Source organism: Sarcophilus harrisii, chromosome 4 (genome assembly GCF_902635505.1).
Source record: "Sarcophilus harrisii chromosome 4, mSarHar1.11, whole genome shotgun sequence".
Lineage (NCBI taxonomy): Eukaryota > Metazoa > Chordata > Mammalia > Dasyuromorphia > Dasyuridae > Sarcophilus > Sarcophilus harrisii.
The window spans coordinates 379079022-379101139 of NC_045429.1; the positions used below are offsets into that span (position 1 = coordinate 379079022).

The window sequence follows — 22118 nt, forward strand, 5'->3', positions numbered from 1 at the left end:
GGAATAGTTGAATAAGTTATGGTATATGAATGTTATGAAATATTATTGTTCTATAAAAAACAATCAACATGATGATTTCAGAAAGACCTGAAGAAACTTACATGAACTGATGCTAAATGAAGTGAGTTAGAATCAAGAGAACATTGTACACAGTTGGCAACAAGATTATGTGATGATCAGCTCTGAGGGACAAAGATCTTTTTAACAATGAGGTGATTCAAACCAATTCCAATGGACTTATGATGGAGAGAACCATTTCCATTCAGAAAGAGGACTGTGGGGACTGAATGTAGATCACAACATAGTATTTTCCTTTCTTCTTTTATTGTTTGCTTGCTTTTTTCTTCTTTCTCATTTTTCTTGTGCTGCATGATAATTGTAGAAATATATATAAAAGAATTGCATATGTTTAACATATATTGGATTGCTTGTTATTTGGGGAAGGGTGAAGGAAGGAAGAAAAATTTGGAACACAGGGTTTTTGCAGGGGCAAATGTTGAAAACTATCTTTGCAAGCATTTTGAAAAACAAAACCCTATTATTTAAAAAAAAAAAGAAAAGAAAAGAAAGAAAATCAAGGCTCAAAAAGTCTGATTGGCATATCTACTTATTGAGAGGGTCAGCCCCAGAACTCCTCACTGACTCCAATGCTTCTCTATTACAATATATTTGCTCTCTGGGAACATAGTACTAGGGTATTCACTCCATGTCCACGGATAAGAACAATGTTATATCATGTTGTTCAGTTATTTTAGTCATGTATGATTCTTCTTGATCTCATTAGAGATTTTCTTGACAAAGATACTGGTGTGTTTTGCCCTTTCCTTCTCCAGCTCATTTTACAAATAAGAAAACTCAGACAAATGGGGTTAGGTGACTTGCTCAGGATAGAACTAGTAAATGTCTGAGGTCACATTAGAACTCAGGAAAATAAGTCTTCCCTAGTTAAGATCCAATATAGTGTGTGCTATTGCACCACCTAGTTGCTCCATGATGACACATGCTACTAAGTTAGAAGAAGTCTGTCACTCAACTCTCCCTCCGTAGATGTCATTTTACCCATCTATAGAATGGATGTAATATTAGCACCTATTTCTTAAATTTGTTGTGACGATCAAATGAAAAAATAATCATAAAACACTTAGCACAGTGCCTAGCAATACTGTTATATAAATGTTAGCTATTGTTGCTATTGTTATTAAATTGAAGAGTTTCAATAATCTTTTAAATTCCTGCTGAGAGAAAATGTGGCACAATGGGTAGAGCACTTGATTAGAAGTGAGGAACTATAAATTCTTCCTCTCACGTTTACTAGCTACTAGGCTATAGCCTAAATCATATTACCTTTGAGTCTCAGTTTACCTATAGTAATAATAATAATAATAATACTTGGGTTACCTAATTCATGAATTGTACAGTAGGCATGCAAAGCATTATATACATTTCAGTTATTAATATTCTATAATAGCTTTAATATTGCATGATAACCATAACACCTTATTTCTAAATCATCATTCTATATTAAGCATTGTGGAGAATGGATTTCAGAGTCAGAAAGACCTAGGGTCTAGTCCTGTCTCTGAGACATATTTTCTGTATGACCCTGATCAACTTCTTACTTAAATTCTCAGTGCAACTATCTGACTTTTCATAGGTTTTCCATCCTGCCTGAAATGCATTCTCTTGTAACCTCTACCTCATAGGATTCCTATGTCCCTGCAAAGCACTGTTCAAGCCACACCTTCTACATAAGACTGATCCCAATACCTCATATTGTTAGTACTCTACATGTCTCTTTTTTAACTGTTTATGTAGATTTGGCATTTACTTTTGTAAATAGAACCTTCTTGAATACAAAAATTTATTTTGTTTTTGTCTAGCACGACTTGCATATAAGGGATTCTTCATGTGTCTGATTGAACTGAATTCTTGAATTAGAGGAGTACATCTCTGTTCTCCACCTTATTGAGGAGAATAAAATATTGCTTGGAAGGATTTAAAAAAAAGATTCCAGAGAAGTCTACTAAGAGATGCAAGCATGAAAATATGAGAAGGTCAAAGACTGTCACTCAGAAAAGAATAAGGAACTTCTGAGCAGATGAAACCATGTAATAAGTAGAGTAGTTTCTTTTCACACAGTCTTATGTCTGGATCTTCTGAGGAAAAGAAGTTTCTCATACTCCAAAAAAGCTACAAATATAAGCAAGGGTGATAATATCTATTACTGGCATATGAATTTTTTTTTTATTCCCAAGAAGGTGGTGATAGGAGACTCCCTGATAAAAGGTGTGGAAAAGACTAAATGTTGGAACAGGGTCATAGTAAGAGATCCAAGTGCCAACAGCAGAGTCTAAGTTCCTTGAGGTCAGGGACTGCTTTGAATCTTTTCTTTAAATTGCTGGCACCTAGAATAGTGTCTTGCAAACAGTTGGTGCTTAAAATTTTCTCTTAGATTAGGTTGCATAAAGTATGCATTCAAACAGCTTCCTAAAACAAATCAAGAATACAATCCACTTCTGGGGATTTGAGTGGGAACAAATAATATGGCAAAAAAAAAAAAAAAAAAAAAAAAAAAAAAAAAGATTCTTTAGATATTTTAAGAGGGAGTAAATGAAGAGTTTGTGAGTACAGATGATCTTAATGTCTTCCAAATAAAAGTTACCAAATAAAAGTAGGGAGTTTCAAAGAGAAACTACAATGTAGAAACTGAATAGATGTGTCAGAGAGATTTAACTTTGCAGACTTGGCTTGGATCCAGGAAAGATCCCTGACCATCATGGAGAGAGTACATATAAGGGGATTTGGAAATTATCTGTCTGAAGATTATCTGATATAATTGAGAAGATTTTAAATTGAAAAGTGGAGGAAGAAAATGTCCAAATATAGATAAAGCAGATTCTACAAAGAGCAACAATTATGACCCATAACAGAGCTGTTTAGAAATTCACAAAAGAAAAAACAAAATATGATTCTTATTGTTCTAAGTTGTATCTTAAGTGTATATTGTATAGAATATAGGTGAAAAAGTAAGCTAAAAATTTTAACATAGGGATATCTTAAAAGTATCATTGAGACTTGGTACGATATGACCAGTGACTGGAATATCATAATAAAAGGGCATACCTCATTCAAATAGAACAAATTATGTAGAAAGGGAGACACTTTAATACTGTAAAAAAGAAGAGATAAACTTTTGTGGAAAAGGACAAATCCTTGTTGGGAATATAGCATGATGGAAGTCATTTGGGTGAAGATCAAAAAAGGAAGAAATAAGAACAATACTGAGGTGGGAGTAAACTACGATAAGGGTCCAAATCCCATAGTTCATTCTGAAGCAGGGCATATTTTTGAGTGGAGACTTCAAGTGGATAGTTATTTGTTGGAGATCTTTTGCTGATCAAAGCAGAAAAATTAATAAATTCTTGTTGATATTTTCATTATTAATGACTGAGAAGTGGCCAGGTAAATTTCCATTCTGGACTTTATCCCTACCAATAACGAGTGGAATTGTTTGTTAAAGTTGTCAATCATCCAGCATTTATGAAATGCCTACTATAGGCTAGGTACTGTGTTAAGAACTAGAGATACAAAGAAAGGCACAAGCAAAAAAAAACCCAAATTCAAAATAGTACTGGCCCTGTCTCAAAGAGGTCATAGTTGAATAGGGAAGACAATATGCAAACAAAGCTTAGGGAGCTGGTGACTATGGAATAAAGAGGTAAGCAGTGGCCATGGTATGATCTGTGATTTAGATTTTTTAGAGTTTTTGAAACATGTTGTGTTTTAAAAACTTCAGGAATAGGAAAAGTAGGAACCCATATCTTGAAAATGAAATTTTGGTGAGATAATCATAGTTGATTCTAACAAGAGCTATGTAGAGGAACTCATGGTTTTAAAGTATTCATGAATGAATTCAGATTTTTTTAAATTGACATAGATGGGAGATATAATCAAAGGCAGATAATTGGGGATAAAAAAAAGACTGGCAAGACACTAAAAAAATCAGAAAGGTTAGTTCCTAATGTCAAAAGGTTAGCCATATATTCTATGGACAACAAAAAAGTACTTTGTTAAAAACAAAATGATAAAGAGGAGATAGAACTCCTGCTTGAATAGAACATGAAAATGTTTCATTTTCCTAAAAAATGAACTTCAAACTGTTAAGAAGCATAGCAAAAATAACTAGCAAGGAAATGAAAAACAAAAATATGATGGTAGGAGAGTATCTTGTTGGCCAAAATTCATTATAACAGATAAGATCAAGTTACATGTACCAGACAAATTAGATTTAAGAGAATTGCAGGAACTCCCAATTATGATTGTAAATTTATGTGACAGTGATCTCTGTGGAATCATGCAGAAAGAAAGTGACACAAGACAGAAGCAAGCATATATTCTCTTGATTTACAAAAGCAGAAAGAATATGGTTGATTCTAAATATGTCATGGAACTTGATGTTAATTCTTGGTAAAATCTGGGAAAGATCACTAAGACATTTTGTAACACTTAAAGTATAAATCATAACTATTCTAGCATAGATTACTAACCAAAGTCATTTCAAACTAGTATTTTGCTTTTTGACAGTTACTAGACTGGTCAAGCTAGACAGCACAATATATAGAATGCCAGGCCTGAAATCAGAAAGATTCATCTTATTTCAAATCTGGCTTCAGATACTTACTAGCTATGTGACTCTGGGAAAGTCATTTTACCCTGTTTGCCTCAGTTTCTTCATTTGTAAAATGGGCTGGAGAAGGAAATGCCAAGCCACTCTAGTGTTTTTTTGTTAAGAAGATCCAAAATGGGGTTACAAAGAGTCAGACATGACTGAAAAATGATTGAACAACTGAATAATAAACAGGAGAATATTTTGGAATTCAAATTTTTAGTTTTAGCAAAACATTTGACAAAATCTCTCCTAATAATACTTATGGACAAGATGGAGGTATGTGGTTTCAGTAATGGACAATAAGTGTTTCAGATAGATTCAATACGAGTTGACCAGAAATAAATTATTTTGATTAATAGATCGTTTTACTTGGGTATCATTCTTTAGTAGATTGCATCAGGTTTTCTTGAAAAACCAATATTTTGTTTTCTTCTAATTAACATTTTCATCAGTGATTTGTATGAATATATAAACAGTATTGAATCAGATTGACCAATAACAAAAGGTTGGAAGGAATAGCTAGTGTATTGGATAATAAAACCTTTATCCCAAAAGATCTCAATGAACTAGAACAATAGACTGAAGATAACAAGATTTAATTTCATTGGGATAAAAGGCAAAGTCTAACATTTAGATTAAAAAAAAATAATCACTGAGTAACTGTATCAGAGACATGACTGAGAAGCGGTTCTTGGAAAATATTAACTTATAATTTTTATGAACTGAAATTTTAATAGAAGTTAGAAATATGACATGACTGTCAAAAAAGGCAATTCAATTTTAAGAAGTATTAAAAGAAATATATTGCCACATCAGAAGATTTTAATAGTCCCAACATAACTTTTCTCTAATCATACCACAACTGGAGTATAATCAGACAAATTTTAGATACTTTATATTTTTAAATTTCTGTTTATTTAGGGTATACATGTATATTCACTTTTTTACATATTCCATTTGAGTCATATTGGGAGAGAAAAATCAAAGCAAAAGGGAAAAACCATAAGAAAAAAAAACAGAAGGGAAAAAAAGAGATGAAAATAGTACATGTAGATCCACATTCAGTCTCCATAGTTCTCTCTCTAGAAACATAGTGCTTTCCATCCAAAGTTGATTGGAATTGCCTTGTATCACTGAATTACTGAAAAGAACCAATTTTATTGATCATTTTTTTTGAAAATATATTGATCAATTGGATCTTTTCCTGAAAAGAATAATTAATGGAGGAATTATGGGAAGACAGACATAGTACAGCATTGTTGGTAGAGATTTCATAAAACCATTTTGGAAAGTAATTTGGATTATGCAGAAATGGTGATGAAGTGTCCATGTCTTTGTCACTGAGATCCCACTAACAGGCATATACCCCAAGAAATCATTGATTAAAAAAAAAGAAGTACACTTCTACACTAAACTAATTATATGAGTACTTTTTTATAGTAGCAAGGAATTAGAAACAAAGTAGATACCCATAGATTAGGGAACAGTTAAAATGACACATGAATATAATGGAATATTACTGTAAAATAAGAAGTAGGATGAATATAGAGAAGCATGAAAAGATTTGCATATACTGACTGATACAGAGTAAAATAAACAGAGCCAAGAAAAAAATAAAAACAATTATAACACTGTAAATAAAAAGAACAACCACAACAAAAAAAAAATCAAAAGTGAATGTTTAAAAATTACAAAGAACAAGCATGAGTGACAGCTATATGGCTCAGTGGATAGAGCATCGGCTCTAGAGTCAGTACAACCTGAGTTCAAATCCAGTCTCAGACATCTAACATTCTAATGCTTAGTTGTGTAACCCTGGGCAAGTCACTTAACCCCAATTGCCTCAGCCAAAAAGTGAAAGAAAAAAAAAAAACATGGCACCAAAGAAAATATAGCAGAAGATATTTCTTCTATCTTTATAGTGATTGGAAGTCCATGAGTATGGAATATGGCTTATGTTTTTTCTGAGTTTTTCAGTATATTAATCCATTTTGTTGGAATTTTTAAAATCTTTGTTTTTTAGTTGAAAAAATATTCTTTGGGATTACTAGGTGGTGCAGTAGATAGAGCATTGGACTTGGAGTCAGGAGGACCTAAATTCAAATGTGACCTCAGACATTTACTACTATATGACTCTGGGAAGGTCACTTCACCCTGATTGTCTTCCCCTCAAAATAAAAAACAAATATTTTTTGTTATATGAAATGGCTTTCTTGGAGGAAAAAGTGAGGAATACAGGGGAAATTTTAGGCAATGTAAAAACAAAAGATATTTAAAATTAGACAAAAAACAAGCAATTCTGATGGCAAAAGATCATAATCCATTCTTTATAATGATAATATTTATGTAGCATTTTAAGGTTTACAAAATTCTTCACATATTATCTCCAGTTATCCTCATGACAATCCTGGCAGGTCATTGCTATTATTGTCCCCATTTTACAGGTCAAGAAATTAAGGCAGAGGTTGAGTGACTTGTTCAGAGTCACACAGCTCATAAGTATCTGAGGCAGAATTTGAATTCAGGTCTTCTTGACTCCATATATAATACTCTTATCTATCTAGTGGCCTTTTACCAGCTAAAGGAACTAAGGGTTTGTGCCCTGAGAAAAACAGTTTGGAGTCAGTAGAAACCTGGTTTTGACTCCTACTTCTGATGTCTCTTAGCTGTGTTAATATAAGAAAACGTTTTGAGAACCCCAGTCAAATGTAAGCTCTTTGAAGACAGGGGCTATTTTCCCTTTTATGAAAGTCTTTTCTCATCATATGTAAGGAATCTTAGTGAATCTCAGCCATGTTCTTTGTGCAACTTTTTGCTGAGAACAAGAGAATGTGCTTGCAGTAATTTGATATAAATGCCAGGAGGCACAGAAGGGGAAGTCCACTCTCTCTGTGTTGATTAAAGATCTTCCTTTATTGCTGACATGTGCTTGCTCCAGAAATCTGGTCAGTTCCCTGAGTAAAGACAGTCAACCTAAAGGAATGAATAAACTATTCTTCCTGGTGGGTCCCTCCAGACAGAAGCACCTTACATCTGGAAGGCTGTTTTGTCTGGAAAGTCACATATCAAAGAGGAATACTTAGAATAGTCCTTTCTTTGTTCTCAGCCTATAAAAACCCCATAGTAGGAAAGGCACTTTGGACTCTCACCCATGGGGAGGATGCTCTTTCTGCCTGAGATCTTTCCATCAGGGACCCTGACCGGCTGTGACTCAGGATTCTCCAGCCAAGAAATGCAGGTGTTGGTGCTTCCCTGGAATGATGATGATGTTTGTTTTTCTATTATCCTTATTGTTCTAGTGATAGCTGTATTTGTAAGTTGTGTATTAATTCTATGTTACAAGTTACTTCTTCCTTCATGTCTTGTTTGAATCAATGTTTTGAGTAATAATAAACTTGTGCTTGCTCCCTTTAAGTCTGTGCCTATTGAATGCGAATTCTGAACCTCTATTAACTTTACAACATATAGCATAATGACCTGTACACAGCAATGTCTGATAAAATCTTATTGAATTGCTTTGAGTAGTGTAAACATGGGCAAATTATTCAACTTCTTAGAACTATTATAAAATAAAGATTGGTGTTGCTGCTTTGTTTGTTCTTTATTCTCAGAGGACCATGGGAGCTGATGCTGTGTCATGTAAGTGAACTGGATTTAAGTGAGGGAGGGCTGTGCAAGGTCATCAGCATCACATTCTCTTCCAGAGCCATCTGAGTCCAGTGGCAAGATATAGATGAGGATGACTACAGGTGGTGTTGGATGTAATAGGAGACCATGGCCTTTTTAAGCTAAGGTCTTCAATAAGTCTTAGTTTGAGCCTGCAATCATTCAGTGATTAAGACTGGGTAGCAATTGAGGCAAAAAAAAAATCTCCTCTTTCACCTAGTCAAAAAAAAAAAAAAAAGCAAAAAACCTCAAAACTAACTAAATAAATAAATCTAGGAGGGAAGGTCCTCAGAGTTTCTGGCCAAAGCAGAAATGATTGCTTATTTATACTCAATGAGTCAATCAGGATTCAAACAATAATTAGGCAGCTAGGTGGCACCATAGTGCATAGAGCACCAGGCTGGCATCAGGTAGATCTGAGTAAAAATCACCTTAGACTCTTACTACCTGTATGACCTTGGGTATGTCACTTAATCCTGTTTGCCTCAGTTTCCTCATCTGCAAAATGAACTGGTAATCTAGTCTAGTATCTTTCTTTTTTTTTTTTTTTTTTTTTTTTTTATGCTGAGACAATTGGGGTTAAGTGATTTGCCCAGGATCACACAGCTAGGAAGTGTTAAGTGTCTGAGGTCAGATTTGAACTCAGGTCATCCTGACTGGTTCTCTATCCACTGCACCAACTATAGCTGCCCTCTAGTGTCTTTCAAAATAAACAAATAAACCCAAATGGGTCACTAAAAATCAGAAATGACAAAATGATTGAAATGACTGAACAACCTTCCTCAGAATGCTGAGAATAAAATTATGTAACACATGAAAATTTCAAAGTACATTATAAGTGAAAATTACTAATACTACTGTCTATTGAAGTCTGAACCAGAAATGCCAAATGTGCAACCTACAGGCAGTACCTCTTGAATATGGCCCAAACCAAATTAAAATGTAACTGGGAAATATTTAACAAAATGAATAAAAATACAATAAAATACAAATAACAGTATGATTTTCTAATTAAATATGTGGCTTGCAGAGATTCTTGTATAGTTAGTAGAGCTCTTTTTTTGAGTTTTAAACCACTGGTCTAAGCACAAGGTGTTCTTTAATCACTTGTTTTTTTTTTCTATGTGGTTAGTAAGAACAAATTCTGGCATTAGTGGGGCTTGAAGCAATCATCACCATGCTATTTGCAAACAAAAAGATATCATTATCTATAGAGAATTCTACTTTAATTTTGACTCTACCTGGAAAATAACAACCAACAATGATAGATATTGATATAATGCTTTTCATTTTGGCAAGGTATTTGCATACATTATCTAATTTGAGTCTCATTACTACATATATAAAGTTGGTTTTATTATAGATTAGTAAAGCTTAAAGAAAATAAGTGACTGCTCAAAATCGTAATACATATATTAATTATCAGAGACAAATTTGAAACCCAGCTTTCTACTCAAAGCCCAGTATTTTACCCACTATGAATTATGGGAGCAGCATACAATTTTAGTGATCAGACATCTCCCTGCAGTATGTTTTGCTTCACATGAATAATTGGTGTTGTCAAACTTAGTTCCATTTTTATATACTGAAGGAATTTTACAACTTTTGAATTTATGTGAGTGATATTTTATGAGACAATAGCTTTGAGAGGAGATATTTTACTCTCACCATTTCCCTAAAACAAAGTTCCCAAGAAAGATTGGGAAGACTCCCTTACAGGGAGATTAAAGGGAATTGTAACATTAATAAACATATTTTCATCATTCAAGTTACATAATAAATCAGGTATGACAAATGGCAATTATTTTCCCTTTAGTAGATAGTTCAAACATTCTTAGAAATGATTCCATTAATACTAATATAATTTGGAACAATGCCCAAAGTGCCATAAAACTCAGCATACCCTTTGATCCAGCAATGTGTCTACTGGGCCTGTATCCCAAAGAGATCATAAAAAAGGGAAAAGGGCCCACATGTGCAAAAATGTTTGTAATAGCCCTTTGGAAATTGAGTGATACCCATCAATTTGGGAAAGGCTGAATAAGTTATGATAAATGAATGTTATGAATATTATTGTTCTATAAGAAATGACAAGCAGCTGATTTCAGAAAAGCCTGGAAAGACTTACATGAACCGATGCTCAGTGAAGTGAGCAGAACCAAGAGAACACTGTACAACAACTAGATCAGATCAACTCTGATGGATGTGGCTCTTTTCAACAATGAGGTAATTCAGGCCAGTTCCAATAGACTTGCGATAGAAAGAGCCATCCACATTCAGAGAGAGAACTATGGAGACTGAGTATGAATCAAAACATAATATTTTCATTTTTTTTGCTGTTTGCTTGTTTTTTTCTTTCTTCTGTTTTTTCCCTTTTGATCTGATTTTTCTTGTGCAGGATGAGTAAATATGGAAATATGTTTAGGAGAATTGCAATTTAACCTATATTAGATTGCTTGTAGTCTTGGGGGAGAGGAAGGAGAAAGAGGAAAGAGGGAGAAATATTTGGAAGAAAAGGTTTTGCAAATGAGAATGTTGACACTTCCTTTGCATGTATTTGGAAAAATCAAATACTATTCAAAAGAAGAAATGATTCCATTATTTATAGCAGGGAAGTCCTATATTAATGTGACATTGTTGTGAATCAAGAATTGAAATAATTGGCTAGCCTTACAGGAGGCATCCCACAATTTTGGGGATTATTTTTCATTTCACTATTCTTGAAGCAAGCATTTTGCCTTCATTAAAGGGTATGGTAACTTTGCATGCAAACCATGAAATTTGAAGGAGCAAAAGACAACCTGGTAGTAGCTTTAAGAATTACTTTGACATAGTCAAGATTCATTATATATTCTGTCTGATCCTTCTTGGAACCATAACAACCTTGGCCAATTTATTTTGTGTACTATTTCTACCACATATTTCATATAAGTGAAGGGATTTGACCAGACCTATTTTATGTTTTCATAATTATTTGAAAACAAACTACAATAAAATGAAACCAGACAAGTAAGGTAGTCTTGTTCTTTAATATTGGAGTGATTCAAATGACATTAATTCTGTATCTAATAAGTTATCATAACTTAGAGAAAGTTGACATTCTTAAGCAGAGATAATCTCAGCAGAGAGATAATGCTTTATCAAATAAAAACAAAAACAAAAATCCCACTCTATAGAATGTAACAGAAAATATGAGCCCTTTCTTAGGACCAGAGCTGTCTATTTGAAGGTCATATGAAGCATATCATTTCCTAGTTCTATGTTTTCAGATTAATGTTCTATGGATAGATAGGGTCTTAACAGGAGCTATTGTTGTTTGGTTGATTTCTTTTCTGACAATTATTCTCTGAGACGTTTTTAAGAAAAAGTAGTTTTTGTTTTATATTTTTAAACCTAACACAAAGATTTTGGAGCCTTTTTGGCTGGGAGAGCAAATGAATTATTATGCCATTGACAGGTGGCAGGAAACGTGATGTGGTTAAATGTCTCGTCAAGATTCCTCAACTGAATTTCCTGATAATAGCAACTCAGAAAGGATCAATAACTGTCTTCAACAGTAAGGTAATTTTAAAAGTTGCCTTTTTATTATTTATTTTCAGTAATGCATCAGGCACAGCCAAAATCTCAAACCATAGTTTGAAATTACCACCCCAAATAAAAATATAAATAAATTGCTGAGGGGAATACAGATTCCCAGTCCATTTTTATGATACTGAAAGTACCAAATCTGGCACCATTCCAGAATCCTCTGTTGCACAGTGTAGTACTGACACATTCATAAGACAAACCTGGATTAGCGCTCACATGAAAAAAAATTAAAAACATTCATAAGGGAAATGGTTTTGAGAGTACCCTGTGAAATATGTAACCTGGTTGCTCAGAATGATTTTGAGTGTCTTTTAACTTCTTAAGTTCATAAGCTTTCACCTCTAACTCAAAGTATCCCTGAAAGATTTTAATAGGAGGCATGCCAATAATTTCCCTATAATATCATTATGAATCTTTAAAAATAATTTAGTATTAATATGACTAAAATGTTTCAGTTTCTCAGTTCATTGGCAGCTGTAGAAAGAGTTTTGTTTATGAAAGACCTGAAAACTGAAATTGGTGGGTACCTTTTTTTTCTTTCCCTAACAAGGACTTTTCTATCATATTCCTTGTGACTTAGTCTTTCTATAATCAATGGGTTGGTTTTTTGTCTTTCCTAGAAAACAAATTAAAGAGTAGAAATCAAAAGTAGAAAACAAAATATAATCTGAATTGAGAGGCTTATAATTTTCATTAAAAAAATATTCATGGTATTTCACTAAAATTTTTCAAAATGAAATTTAGTGTATATATTTCCAGTCAGGGAAATATGTGTTGTGTAATAGATGTTTTTATCCAGTCAGATAAACATTTGTCCAGATGTCTCTACATCTAGATCTACATATATACACATACACAGAGTATTTAGTATTTTAAAATACATATCTTGTTTCTAACATGTAAATGTAATTAAATACATCAATTAAATTTGCAAGTATAATTGACATTAAAACAAATTTTAAAAATTAAGTTATTTAAAATGTTAAATGTCTTAAAGATAAAGAAAAAAAAAGGAAGGAAATAAGTATTCATTAAATATCTACTATGTATCAGGTACTATGCTAAGTGTTTTATTATTTGATCCTTAAAATAAACCTAGGAGAATAGAGGCTATTATCATTACTCCCATTTTTCAGTTGAGGAAACTACAGTAGATAGAGATTAGGTGATTTTCTCAGGATCACACAACTAGTAAATATCTGAGGCTGAATTTCAATTAAGATCTTACAAACTTTAAGTCCAGCACTTTATCCATTGTGCCACCTGTATGTAGTTTTCTATTGCATAGGGGAGAGATTGGGGGGGGAGGGAGGAATTTTTCTTGTTGTTGTTATAATCAGAGTAATTTATCAAAAGACAAAATGAGTGATCGCATTACAATACCTTATAATAATCTGATCCATAATTCATGTTCTTTATGGAAAAGTAAATAGAATATATGAATTTTCTGATTTATAAAAGATGAAAAAATATATAATGAAAATGCTATAATATAGTATGCATGAAACTTTTAAAAAGTTAAATGATGGCTAATGTTAAGGATTATAAAACCTCTGTAAGAATTAAAAGGCTTTCAGCATGTAACTTCAATTAAGGCAAGTGGATTGAGGGAAGTAAAAAAAAAAAAAAAAGAAATGAAAATTAAGTATTTGGTAGTCCCTCTCTTTTCTCTCTTTTCCTTTCAAAATTTTAGATTTCCTATCTCTAAAAAGAAACTTCGCTTCAGACATTTACCAGTTATGTTACTTTGGACAAAGGTAAACTCTGCCTCAATTTCTTCAACTGTAAAAATGGAAATAATAATAGCACCTCAAAGGAATTTTATGAGAATTAAATTCAATAAGTTAAGTGCTTAGCACAGCATCAAGCACATAGTAGGTCCTATATAAATTCATTTCCTATTCTCTCCACCCTAATAACATTCTATTAATTAGATTAGCTCCTTAAAAATAGGAATTATTATTAATTTTTCCCTTTCATTGAATCCCCAACACAGTATAGTGCCTAGATCACAATACCCTTAAACCAATTATTCAATTCAATTTTAGAGTGTTCCAAATTCCTCCCTCCTCGTTGATGGACTCATGAGGCAGACAAGCATTTTCTTCTTCTTTTTTTTTTTTTTTTTTTGAAAGGGGGGAAAGGATCCTTAATAGGACTCTTAAAAGGACTTTTAATGTTTTTTAATCCTTCCTCAGACACTTATTGGTTGTGTGAATAGTCACTGGCAAATCACTTAAATTCATCAATCCTCAGTTTCCTCATCTGTAAAATAAGTATACTAACTACCTATATCACAGCGTTGTGAAGATCAAAGGAGATAACACACTCAAAGATTTTTACAAACTTTAAAGGGTTATATAAATATTTCCTATTATTATTATTTAGAGGAGTTGTAAAAAATCCTGTTGCTAATATCATTTCACTATAAACTTTTCATCACAGAGAGCTAAGCAACATATAATTGTAACAGAAAGAATTTAATGAGTGTTGTAATGTGAGGGAAATGAATTACTTAGTAAAAAAAAGAAAATGAAAGAATAAGAAAGTAGAAGCAGAACTGTCATCAACATGTTTCAAGATAAGCCTTTTAATTGTCTCACATGTCAAAGAAAACTTGGATTCTGCCATTTTGCTAGCTTTTCAGGAGGATGAAGGAACAGACTAGGGAGGAAAGTGGTCACTTAGTGTAAAGGAAGATGCCATGAAGCATCAACATAAAAATGGCTCCATTTTAGAGTGTGCTCAGTGTTAATATTCTGCTTAACTGCAATATCTAATATACTTCCTTCTTGCTCTGCTCTGCTTTTTTACTACAGATGAGAGTTCAGGCAAACATCAATGTTACAGTAAGTATTTCATTTATTTTTTAATTAACTGAAAGGAAAGTTGAAGGACAGTTTCTTAGCAATAAATTGAAAGCGCCTGAACTGGCCTAAAAAATATGAAAGCCTTTTTGTTCTGCTGTTTTATATGGGGAGTGTGAGAGCCCACAATGATTATTCATTGTGAATTTCTACTGGACTATGAAATGAGGTGACAGAAATGTAAAGATCTTGAATCTTGAATATCTGTCCAAAGGATCAAGCCTACATATTTTTTGGAAAGGAAAGGAGAGTTAAATATAGAGCAAATCTGAGTAAATCAAAATCCACTGAGAAAGGATGCCAATCATTTAATTAAAAACATCTACCATGATTTGCAGTGAGCCAGTTATCACAGATCAGAATTGGGGAAAACCCCAACATATCCAATTCGTTCTCAGTTATCCAGAAAAATGGGTAAGGTATACTCTGTAATAAATATGGTGCCCCTGGTTTATAATTGGCAACAGCAGGAAAAGAACTACTTTAAATAAGTTGAGAAAATATTTGAAAGCCTCTTGAATTTTAACTTTGAAAAAAACAATAATTTTTGGCTTTGTTCTCCCCCTCAGTTGTCAGGTAGAGAGAAGATGCTATTAGAATTCTTTCATAGCCCCAAATAGAGCAGAAGAGGAGAAATCACCTCTTTCCACATCCTGCTGATGGGTGGTGGAGGTTGTAATGTAATAAGGTAGAAGAATTGAAAAAAGATAGTGGAACTAATATTGAACTTAGCTTCAGCAAGTTTGGATTCATGGTTTATCAGAAATTGTTTTGGGCTTGGAGTCATGAGTTAAATCTCATTCAGAACTTAGATGTGTAGGGTGAGTGTGAGGGAGTAGTCTACAACAAAATCCCAAAACTGAGAGCATGGATGACTGAGAGGATGTTAATACTTTTGACAGTAATGGGTAAGTATAAAAAAAGAAACGGTTTGGAGGTAAGATAATGAATTTTTCTTTGGACATGTTAAATAGGAGATGTCTAAAAATAACGAAGATATTCATATCAATTGTTAATGGCAGGACTGACACTTTTCATGAATGCATTGCTTTTTCCATTGGACAAGGTTACTTTTCTTTAGGATTCTCTTTTTAAAATATACATTAAATTCATTTTCACTGAAATGTCAATGATTTCTTAGAACCTCATTCTTTCTCACAGAAAGGAAAGTGACATAAGAGTGCTGGGTCATTTGTAGAGGGATGGGAAAAGTGGTGGTAAGTGAGGGAAAGGCTGAAAAAAAGAGAGTTAGGAAGGGGAGAAGTAGGAGAAATTTGTCTGAGATCAAAAAAGGGAAGGTAACAGAGAAAAGGAAGAAAAGGGAAAACAAAGTGTCTCAGAGATTAGAATCAATTCATTGATAAAGAGGGAAAAAATGTGTAGAACTGAATTTGGAATTCAGAGCTATACCTCTTCTCTCCCTATTCAAATGGTTGCCAATTCTTGTTTATTTTATCTCTTCTATAAGTCATGCACCTTCCTCCTTTTCTCAATTCACATAGTCAACTATTTACTATAGGTTCTCATTGCTACCAATCTAGACTTCTGTAATTGCATTTCTTGATCTCCCTCCTCCTCTTTCCTTTCTTTGGTTCTTCCTGCATATGGCTGCCAAACTTATTTTCCTAAGGTACAGACATAATCCTGTAATTACCCTCCTCAAAAGCCTTCAGCAGCTTCCTAATCCTGTAGGATAAAATATAAAAACTCTGCCTGGTGTTTAAGGCTCTACATTATCTAATATTATAGCTAGGTGGCACCGAGATAGAGAATTGAGCTTAGAGAAAGGAATATCTAAGTTCAAATCTAATACACATTATTCCCCTCTGTACTCTGTGCTCCAGCCAATTAAGCTACTAGTTGTTCCCCAAACAACCTTCTGTCTTCTCCTTCTGCAGGTGTGATCTCCCATCCCTGTTATAACACCCTTCATCATCTCTGCCTTTCAAATCTTTATTCTCCTCCAGGGCTGATTTCAGTTGTTACCTCCCTAGTGAAACATTCTCTGACTCCTCCACCTAGAACACTCTTCTTTTCCAAATATTCCTAAAGGATCTGATTTAATGAAGACAAGGCAACTGGGTGACAGAGTGGATAGAGTGCTGGACCTAGAATCAGGAAGACCTTCAAATCCAGCTTTAGATACTCACTAGATATGTGATTCAGGACATATCACCTACTTCCTAGTGTAGTTGTAAGCATCAAATGAAACAATGATTATAGTAAATGTATATACATGTTATTGTTATTATTATGATTATTATTATAAAATCCATATAAACAAAAACTCTTTGGTGAAGAGTATAATTTTTGAGGGTATCAAGGAGATAATGAGTCCAAAAAGTTTGAGATGTGATGTGTAAAATGAGGTAAGATGTCCTTGTTAGGGGTAATTGGATGGAGCAGTGGTTAGAGCACCAGCCCTGAAGTCAGAAGACTTTAGTTCAAATGTGGCACTTAACACTCACTAGCCATGTGAACTTGGACAAGTCATTTAATCCCAACTGCCTCAAAAAAAGAGTAAAAGAAAAAAGAAAAACCTCTTGCTTTTCTTCTAGGACACTTCTTGGATTACAGGATGTGATTACCTTCCTCAGCTGAAACGAATTGTTGCTGTCACAGAAAGAACTATCATCATCTGGGATTATAAAGCACAAGGGAATAGCCAGGTACTGTGCTAAGAAAGATTCATGGGCATGAGCCCATGATTAGTAATGTCAGTGGCTGGGCATAAACTCTACCCAGCGACCATTTTGAAAGAAGAGAGATGGAGATAGGAGTTCTTTCTCTCTCTTATTCCAGTGCCTGAATGTTCTTTCTGACTGGGTGTATTTTTTATATTTTACTTTTAAAATTATTTTTAATATTATATGTAAGAATGAGATGAAAATCAGATGCTTAATGTTGGTAGCAAATATAGTAGTTAGGGAAAAAGCACTCTTTCAAGCATTGCAGGGTTACCATTTTTTCTGTCATTATTGCCTTCTAGTATGTGCCAAGACAATGCTGATGGGTGTGGTAGGGGGTTCTGGAGGAGCACAAGAAGTGGTCCCTCTCTTCAAAGGACTGAGAGTTTATAATCTAAGTGTCTGTCAGAACTAATAATCAGAAGGAGAAGCCAATACATGTAAAATAAGAGAACAAAACAGTAGGTAGTGCTGTGCTAATTGTGCAAATACCTCATTGGGCTTGAGGTCTGATGGAACTGTGTGAGAAGTAGGGTGTGAGCTGATATTCTTGCAGGATAGATAAGATCCAGATACCATTTAATTCTGACACTTGTGACCTTATGGCCATGGGCAACTTCACTTAATCTTCTATCTCAGTTTCCTGAAGGAGGGAGTTGAAGTCAATGGTCTCTGAAATCTCTTCAAGCTCTGGGTTAAATATACAATGAATTATAGGTTAGCAGGGTCTCTTAAACTTTTTCATTTGCCACCCCTTTTCAAACAAGAAATTTTTAGGGAACCCTAGATATATAGGTATATAAAATAGGCATACAAATTAAACATTTACTGAAAATAAATCATAATTTAGTGACTCCCACATTTAACTATATGACCTCATATTGGTCTGAAATGTATAGTCTAAGAAGCTTTGGGTTAGCCTCTCAGTGGACCTATCTTTTGTGTACAGAGTGTGGTAACACTGCTTAGTCTAATTAGATCAAGATTTCACAACATAACTAGTAACTGGTATTGACATTAACATTTTAATTTTTAATTTTTTTTCCTGAACATTGTGAACAGGTATATCCTTGTGTCTACCCAAATTATGGCTATCTAGCAAACCAGGTTTCCCTAGCTTTAATTTTTGAACACTTTTCTTGTAAAATTATACAATGATTAAGTCATTGACTTTTATTGTCTAGTTTACGCCTAGGTTTGTGTCAATGATTGGCTGTCATATCCATCTCTGTTTCACATTTCCCCTAGATATTCCCTTCAAGGGGAGTCCAAGAGATCGCTAATCACAGCACTGTTTTAGTATACATAAGAATAGTCCTAGCAGTATTCTCTGCAAATACCAAAAAATTGGAACCCATGTGCCCTGTGAATGAAGGGCTGAAAAAATATATTAAAATCAATGTGATGGAAATTTGCTATAAGGAATGACCAATATGAAGAATTCAGAAAAACAAAAGGAAGATTTTTTTCAGAGGAACACTAAGAATGAAATGATCCAGAGGGAAATAACAATTAAAACATGATGACCACATACATAAATATACAAGTTAAGCCAACAAAGAGAGGCAGTAAAATTCAGATGAAAAACAATATATTGATAAGCATTTATTAGTGGAACAATGGATAGAGATCTGAGCTTAGAGTAAGGAAGACCTGAGTCCAAACCCATTTCAGATACTTACTTGCTATGTGATTCTAAGAAAGTAATTTTTAATCCTTCTTTACCTCAGTTTCCTCATCTATAAAATGAGTATAATAATAGCAACTACTACTTAGCATGGTTGTGAGGATCAAACAAGATAATTATTAAGCACAATGCTTTGCATATAGTAAGCACTATATAGATGTTGGCTATTATTATTATTATTGTTGTTGTTGTTATTTTTATTATTATATTACTTATGATATATACTAGGCATTGTACTAAGTCCAGGCTTAGTTGAGGCTCCAAAAGACAAAAATTTAAGTGATTCAAAGTGATCCAAAAATTTACGTAATTACCTTCAAGGAATTTACCCCATTTGTGCTATATGACTAAAGTTAAAAGGCATACATACTCTTTTCTGCTTATAGTGAATAATATATTCTCATTTCCCATATCTATCTCTAGAGTAGGGATAGACCTTTTAAAGGGAGCTGTTTAGGTACACCTGTTTTTATTAAATCAAAGTTCATCAATCATTTCTTTAAAGTAATGTTTCAGACAGACTACCAAGTGAGCCTGAGGCAGGAGTCTGAGCGATAGAATTTTAAAAGCATTCAGACACTAATGAAGAAAAATGAAGGATGGCACACAGAGCCTGTTGGGATCAAGCTCTTCACCTCTATGTGCTATGTGCAGTAACCTCACAGAAGACTATCTAAGCATGAGGTTGGAAAGTTGGAAGTTTGAGGGAAAGCAGAAAGGACAGTCATTATTTAGTCTGAAAGAAAATTTAATTCTGGTCCGAATATTTAATTTGTTCAATGCATCAAAGAGCCGTGATTTCATCACTTTAGATACTACCTCTGCTGATTTTGATTGAAACTCCTCTGTAATGCTTTTTGAGAGCAGCTGTATCTGAAAATGGTGACCCTATAACTATTCCAGTGAGGAGCTTCTTGGAGTTCTGTGAGGCTGGTTCTTGGAGCCTTTAGTACTGGGCCCACAATACAAACCTTTCCTCAGCTTTCACCCTGTAAGCATAGTTTATCATGGGTTCACTCTGGCCCCACTCATTGAGGGCCATTTATGTCAAATTTTACCACTCCCCCATCCCTCAGGGTTATTTGGTACCATATTGGGTATTGAAAAGCTTCTCATTTCTATTATTGGCACTCTATACTCCCATTGATTGTATTCCTCCATTTTAGGGGCTCAGTGAAGAACACCCTAGTACCATTTAAACATTTAATATCAGATTAATAGAGATATTTTAATCAAACCTATAGCAAAGATAGATAAATGAACATTTCCACCAATGCCTGGGTGGAACTCTTTTCCCTGCAAATATCACCCCAGTCTCTGGAGAAGGGGAAGAAGTATACTGGGCTCATGGTTTAGCTCAGTTCCTTCATAACTTTAGTTCCACCAAATTCAACTTCAAAGCCTCAGTCATTACTCACCCAGGATCCTTTCTCCCCATGTTTTTCCTGCTGAAATAGCTTCAATACCCAACCTGGATTCCTGAACTCTGTAATAAAAACTTCTGGATTGAAATTTCATTCTCTGAACCTAAAATGAAAAAGGATAAAGGAAAAAAAACCAAATACCCTAAACCTGTTTCCTGGGACTATATGGCCTAAGAAAGATAGTTATGAGTGAAAGAATCTTTCACCCTTAGATCTAATTGAAGGAAAAGCATTAAATTTCTCAGTCAATGTTAAAGACCCAGTCAAGTCTGTTCATGCAGCCAATGCAAAAAGACTACTTTCCATCATACAATAGGTGGACTGCAGAATATTCACAAATATACCAGTTTTCTTGTCTTCTGGAAGCAGATCCCCTAGTGTCTTTCACTGATACTATCTTCAGTGATTTAGGCATGTACAAAAACTCCATTACATTAGCCTTCAATAACTCAGATTCCTAATTGTCACATCATTATGAGACATTGGAGAAGAAAGGGATTTGGTTCAGGATAGCCAAAATATTTAAAATAAAAAAGAATAGCTTACATCTCTGTAGCACTTTAAATTTTATAAAACATTGTATTAATAATCGTGGTGTTTATATGGAGGTTGGCTAAAAAAAGGAAAATGAATTCTTCTTCTTTGACTTCTGGTAGATGTACTCACTCCTAAAAATGACACAAAAGAGGTTGTGTCTCCAAACACTTTTCTAAAGCCTCCTGTTTGCCCTCAGATTTTCAGTTTTAAATAAGACAGTTTTGAACCACTAGGGCCTGCAAGCCACTGAAAGGATTAAAGAAAAGGATTGTTTGCCTGGGAAATGAAACAATCAACATTTATATATATATATATATATATATATATATATATATATATATATATATACACACACACACACATTACATATATACATATATATATTAGGTAATTTATGTGCTTATTGTTCAGTCATTTTTCAGTTGTATCCAATTCTTTGTGACCCCATTTGGGGTTTTCTTGGCAGAGATACTGAAGTGGTTTGTCATTTCCTTCTCCAGATCATTTTATAGATGAGAAAACTGAGGCAAACAGAGTTAATTAATTTGCCCTGGATCATATTGCTAGTAAGTGTCTACTTTACCAGGTTTTTGGAATATCAAATACAGTAGAAATGCTAGTTAGTCATTTCTATTGATATGAAAGAAAGCTCTAAATCACTATTGATTAGAGAAATGCAAATTAAGACAACTCTGAGTTACCACTAAACACCTCTCATATTGGCTAAGATGACAGGAAAATATAATGATAAATGTTGGAGGGGATGTGGGAAAACTGGGACATTGATGCATTGTTGATGAAGTTGTGAACTGATCCAAACTTTCTGGAGAGCAATTTGGAACTATGCCCAAAGGGCTATCAAACTCTGCATACCCTTTGGTCCAGCAGTGTTTCTACTGGGTCTGCATCCCAAAGAGATCATGAAAAAGGGAAAGGAAGGGGACCCACATGTGCAAAAATGTTTGTAGCAGCTCTTTTATAATGGCAAGGAAT

At 33.9% G+C, this 22118-nt stretch overlaps 1 protein-coding gene across 8 annotated transcripts in view; it reads left to right on the forward strand.

Annotated features, from left to right (window-relative positions):
* WDR64 (WD repeat domain 64) overlaps positions 1-22118 on the forward strand; it is a 173240-nt gene that overhangs the window by 24319 nt on the left and 126803 nt on the right. For 7 of the 8 annotated variants that reach the window (XM_031966959.1, XM_031966963.1, XM_031966961.1 and 4 more), the window contains exons 4-6: positions 11793-11896; positions 14743-14772; positions 17349-17459. In XM_031966959.1, coding sequence (XP_031822819.1) covers positions 11793-11896; positions 14743-14772; positions 17349-17459 — 245 coding nt within the window. The remainder of the gene's footprint in view (positions 1-11792; positions 11897-14742; positions 14773-17348; positions 17460-22118) is intronic. The other variant, XM_031966965.1, reaches the window with a different exon arrangement.